The 3,748-nt window shown below is 47.2% G+C and overlaps 1 protein-coding gene across 1 annotated transcript; it reads left to right on the top strand.

The window, feature by feature from the left end:
* Positions 1-2,009: 2,009 nt before the first annotated feature.
* Positions 2,010-2,959, top strand: LOC140219090 (uncharacterized). Its single transcript, XM_072288973.1, has 3 exons — positions 2,010-2,022; positions 2,100-2,317; positions 2,711-2,959. The coding sequence occupies exons 1-3, from the start codon at positions 2,010-2,012 to the stop codon at positions 2,957-2,959; spliced, it is 480 nt and encodes a 159-aa protein (XP_072145074.1).
* The last annotated feature ends 789 nt before the right edge of the window (positions 2,960-3,748 follow it).

Genomic DNA, 3,748 nt, shown 5'->3' with positions numbered 1-3,748 from the left:
ATGAGAGCGGTCATCGCAGCCACCACCCTTAACACAGCGGCGGGCACGGACCAGGGGTGCGATTTTGTAGAAATGACTTTTTTCATGCCAATGCCTTCTCGCGTGACGTCACCGATTTTGGAAATTGTGTGTACGTAGGCACGATGTTTTCTTGGATCGTCCAATCAGAAGCTCCCTTCATTGGCCGGATGTTTCTTTCGTATTCTCTTCTCTTTTTCCGGGACTGTATAGCAAATTTGTTTTGTAAAACGGCACTTAATAAAAGCGGACTTCCATGCTGCGTAAAGCAAATTCATTTTGTTACATTACAACGCAAAAGCTGCCGCAGTCTAAAGAAATGCAAACGCAAGTGCTCTATTTTTGAAGTCGTAGCCACATAGTAGTCGGATGTGCGTCCAATCCATGCCGTTGAGCGCACGCAAAATGGCAGCCTTTGTTTACCTGTGAACAGCTGACAGCCCCTAGCATGTCTGTCTGAACAGCTGACAGCCCCTTGCGTGCCCGTAATTGCGGCCCCGCCTCCGTCAGATACTGATTGAGGTGAGTAACTATTGCTCGTGTAGTGCTTGCATTGTCGTGTGGTTTTCGCTGCATGTCTGACGTGTGATAATTTCTTCTTTAGGAAGAGCCAAGAAGAATTATCCGTAGCCCCCGAGGTGAAACTTTGCAACACAGTGGATCGAGAACTGTCAAGTCATTTTCCATGGGGCACCGCCGTGACATAACGATAGCTTCGTTAAAGTTATCGCTGCATCGGTAATACTTCCTGCACTGATACGCTCCGAGAAAGAAGCTGCTACAACATTAAATGTGAGTAGTGACTTCACCTTTTTTTACATTAGTGGTATAAAAAGGCAGAAATGAGTCGTAGTGAGCACTTTATGCAGGCGCTTAGCTTAGACAGAATGTTTGCCTCTAAATTTCTTACTGTGCTGTGGGCCGGCTGAAATTCCCAAGTTGACAAAGAGAAAATGGCAGCAAAAGGGCCGCGGGTGTCGAAAGAGCAGGCGGCTATTCTCGTGCAGTTCATCGAGCAGCACCCATACCTGGCGAGAGCTTCTACAGAGTTCTCGCCACGTATGACTGCTGCTCGAAAAAACGAACTGTGGGAGGAGGTGGCGGCGGTGCTTAACGCACAGGGGCCAGCCGTAAAGGCCACCAGCCGCTGGCGCAACCATTGGGCCAAGATGGCCCATAAAGCGAAAAAAGAAGCGGCCAGGGCCGCGAGCGAGAAGAGGTGAGCTTCTAATGATGCTGACAGTAACGTAGTTTCACGTTGTCGTTGTTGCCGTGTTTGCAGGGCTACTGGAGGTGGCAAAGTGGGTGGCGTGGACGGCCGCGTCCTCGACGTCCTTATGAGGACAGGAGGGGGCCTTGTTTCCCCCCCTGAGTACTTCCCTGATAGCGAGGTGCGTACATTGAATTTAAGAAAGTGTTGTTTGTGTGACCTGCTGTGACCTCACAAATTTTCAGCATTACATTGTAACACAATAGTGCAAAATTTTTAAGCCCTTTTTTTGTGCAAGTGACAATATACGTTATGTACTCTGAGCAGCAACTTGTGTACATGATGCGCATTGCACACACTGCTCGCAATGTCTGAACACTACTCTGATTGCAGGACGAGGCAAGTTCAGAGGAAGCTGCAGGGCCCAGCGGTTCCCGCAGACATCCACCAGCGACAACTGCTTTCGTGGCGTCGGGCCCTGCAGCTGTTGCTGGGCCAAGTGGCCTTACACGTAAGGCCACCTAGCTTTTGTAGTAGCATTGTTGTTTGCAGTTGCTGTATGATCTTGCTATGAAGTAAAATACGTCACTGTGCTGTTATTACCTTTGTGTCCAACATCCAGCTCTTATTCATGGAGGAGAAATGCAAGACTACAAATGACATGATGTTGTAATAGAGATTCCTTGTGCTTCTTAAGGGTTACTGCTACTAGCAACTTTCTGTGGCATCTTTTGCTCTAACTACCTGTTTTGTGTATCATTATTGTAGCTATGCAGCTATAATGACATTTGAAAGTGACTAGTTAGGACAATCAATCTGTGTAGGTCGGATAACAGTGAATGAGCAGTCTTTGCTTTTGCCTTGCATGAAGAGCCACCGGCTACGCCCCAGGTGCCGCAGCCAACCCCGCAGGTGCCGCAGCCTACCCCTCGAGAGCCACGGGCACCCCGTAGACAGCCCAGGCAGCAGGAACTTGATGGTGCTGTGATGACGGCTACTGCCGCATACGTTCGCCAGAGCCAGTTGGAGGAAGCCAGAGTTCAAGAGGACACCCGCTTCCGCCAACAACTGCTGGAGCAAAACCGGCAGGTATGTGTAAGGCCACAGATGTATATCTTTCTGCGCATGAAATTGATGAGCATATGACCTCTCTAAAAATTATATTAATCAGTGAACAAGCATAATGTATACGTGTAGTCCTGTGGTGATATCTTGTAGACATTCGCGTGATATAACGTGTAAATATCTACGCAATTATGTGGCAAAAAGAAAAAAGTGGCGTTGAATTCAAGGAAGCAGGTATAGCAATGTAACACATCTTAATGGAATGCGACGGCACAAGTTTGATGGGCCAGAAAGATATTTCCAGTGTTTGAATATACAATGACAAGACAATAGCCTGCAAATGGGGATGAATGCAACACACGAAGGCCTTGTTACTGAGCTTCTGTAGTTAAACTAATTACACATCTTTGCTAACAGCACCACGAGGCCCACCTGCAGAGCCTGCGGCAGCACCACGAGGCCCACATGGAGAGCCTGCGGCACCTCGGGGAGGAGGTGGCGGGAATGCGGGAAGTGCAGTCGCAGCGCCTCGAAGTGCAGCGGCAACGCCTCGAAGTGGCGCGTCGGTCGCACGAGACCAACGAGCGCCTGCTTCAGCTGCTGCTGGCTGCACTGGGGCATGGTGGCAGCCAAGTCCCTCCCCCCTCTCAGGCCCCACATAATTAAAGGATGCAAACGTAGCATAGGCAAGGAATTTGTAACTTATCTTAAAATTTGCTGATGTATTAATCATATGAAGGGCAAATATTGCCAGTTTGCAAATAAATAATTGCTGAAGTCACCCTTTAATGCAACCATAAGTAGCATAGCCGTTGCAGCATGAATTTTTTCTTCAAGGTTTACTTCAGCCATAAGAGCGTGCACACCATCAGGCTCACCTGCAAAAGTGCCTGTAGGCCTGGTGTGTGCGGGCATTCCGACTGTGGCGCTGCAATTTTGAGGTGCCTAGTTATTGTCATGTCAATTTAAGCACGACGCCACACTGCAAGTGTTCTACAATTTAATCCTTGTCATCGAACGGTGAAATTTTCAGGCCTTACGATAATGTCGAAAGCAGCCTGTCAATATACACAGCAAAAAAGAAAAACGTTATGAAAATTCCTTGCCTATGCTCCTTCTTTTCATTTGTAATGTTTATTTTTTGTTTGTTGCATGTTTGTTTGTGTCACTACCTACTGAGCTGGAATGTCTCTTTTCTTGCACATCTGTCTCATTATCAAACATTTTGTTGTCATTCAGTAATCTTTCAGGTTGTGATACATTGTATTTTAGTCCTTGTGGTGCAATTTGTGTGTAATATTGATGCAGTTTGTCTTACTGAATATCATAATATGGTGCTATGGCTCTTTCAGTTTCAGAGCGCCACAACAGCATGTTCCTTTCACATGTAGTGATGTACCTATACATTTCGCTGTGATAAATGTTCGGTTGGCGTGTGATTTAAGCACCTGCTCA

This window comes from Dermacentor andersoni, chromosome 6, assembly GCF_023375885.2.
Source record: "Dermacentor andersoni chromosome 6, qqDerAnde1_hic_scaffold, whole genome shotgun sequence".
Taxonomy (NCBI): Eukaryota; Metazoa; Arthropoda; class Arachnida; order Ixodida; family Ixodidae; genus Dermacentor; species Dermacentor andersoni.
Note: the sequence above shows the minus strand (reverse complement) of the source record. Positions and strands in the feature narration are given on the sequence as shown.